Source organism: Echinops telfairi, unplaced genomic scaffold (assembly GCF_000313985.2).
Source record: "Echinops telfairi isolate 266 unplaced genomic scaffold, ASM31398v2 ScPeMD7_2;HRSCAF=8, whole genome shotgun sequence".
Taxonomy (NCBI): Eukaryota; Metazoa; Chordata; class Mammalia; order Afrosoricida; family Tenrecidae; genus Echinops; species Echinops telfairi.
In genome coordinates, this window is record NW_022103898.1 from 12,202,567 (window position 1) to 12,203,764 (window position 1,198).

General features: G+C 56.1%; 1 protein-coding gene across 4 annotated transcripts in view; it reads left to right on the forward strand.

Annotated features, from left to right (window-relative positions):
- The first annotated feature begins 1,021 nt into the window (after positions 1-1,021).
- Positions 1,022-1,198, forward strand: part of WBP2NL (WBP2 N-terminal like) — a 56,577-nt gene continuing 56,400 nt past the window's right edge. For all 4 annotated transcript variants that reach the window (XR_006680368.1, XR_006680369.1, XM_045293441.1 and 1 more), the window contains exon 1: positions 1,022-1,091. Coding sequence is in view for 2 of the 4 variants with exons in the window: in XM_045293441.1 (XP_045149376.1) it covers positions 1,030-1,091 (62 nt within the window). In the remaining 2 variants the exon portion in view is untranslated. The remainder of the gene's footprint in view (positions 1,092-1,198) is intronic.

A 1,198-nucleotide genomic window follows, 5' to 3' on the forward strand; every position in this document is an offset into this window, starting at 1 on the left:
GGGGTTTACCTTCTGTACTCCAGTTAAGGCTAAGTCAGATTCAGGAGGATTTTTAGCACTGACATGTTTTATTAATTGCTAGTGATTAAGAAGTCAGGGAGGCCACCCTCTAAAAGCTCTCCCCCTTCTCAGACAAGTGAAACAGGTGGCCTTATACACTTGAGTGGAAGGGGGAAGTTATGCGCATTCTTTTCTGAGAAATCTGAAACCTCAGAATGGGCGGATTTCTTAAAATGGGTCACTCAAGTCAGTGCTATGCAAGCTAGTTCTTTAAAGAGCACTTCCCCCCACCCCCTTCTAATCCCTGCCCAGAATCCTTTGCTGGTCTAGCTTCTGATCTAGAATAAGCTGAAATACATGGTTTAAGGTGGGGAGTTTGCTAAGGCACAAACTGTCCTTTTTTGATTGCTGCTACTGATAGTGCATCCTGTGGGTTACTCTAGAAAGTTACACTGTCATTAGCTGCTCTCGGCCAACCTATGTCTTAAAAAGTTCTTGGGATCTTGGGGTAGAATGACCTCCATCCGCTTTGAACCCCCCAGTTTGACTTCCTGACCCTTTCTTGGATGCCATCTCACAAGGCAGCTGGTTCCAGTGTGGGGCCAATTCCGGTGGAAGGAAGTCTTGCTCACCTTAGAGCCGTGGGGTGACTGTGGACCCTTTTTCCGAAGGAAAACACAGACGAGGCCTCCAGCCATTTCTGCTTTTAACTTTGCTTGTGGGTAGGGCCGAATCTAGCTCACAGCAGGGCAGGTGGCACCGAGGCCATGCTGGCAGACCAGGCGGCCCTCGCCACATTCCGGGGCAGAGTCCATGCCCGGGCCGCCACTTTTCCGGTCAGGAGCCTGTGGGGGCCCAGCATCCCCGACCCTGTCACCTACGGCCCCCCACGTGACCAGCCGCCTGGCTCACTCACTTCCCGCCCTTGCGCCACAATCTCTGCCCGCCCCTCCGGAGCCCCGCCCCGCGGCTCGCTTTAGGCGCCGCCCCTTTCCATCTGAGGGGCGGTTGGGGGAGCCCCGGAAGACGATGGCGGTGAATCAGAACCACACCGATAACCACCGCGGGGCCGTCTTCCCTTACGGTGAAAGGTGCCTGGCGGGCAGCTCGGGGCTGCTGTCGGAAGAGGGAGGCGGCGCAAGGGTGGCCTCGGAGGTTCCCAGCGAATCAGGGCCGCCCCGGCCTCGTCTCTGGCGCG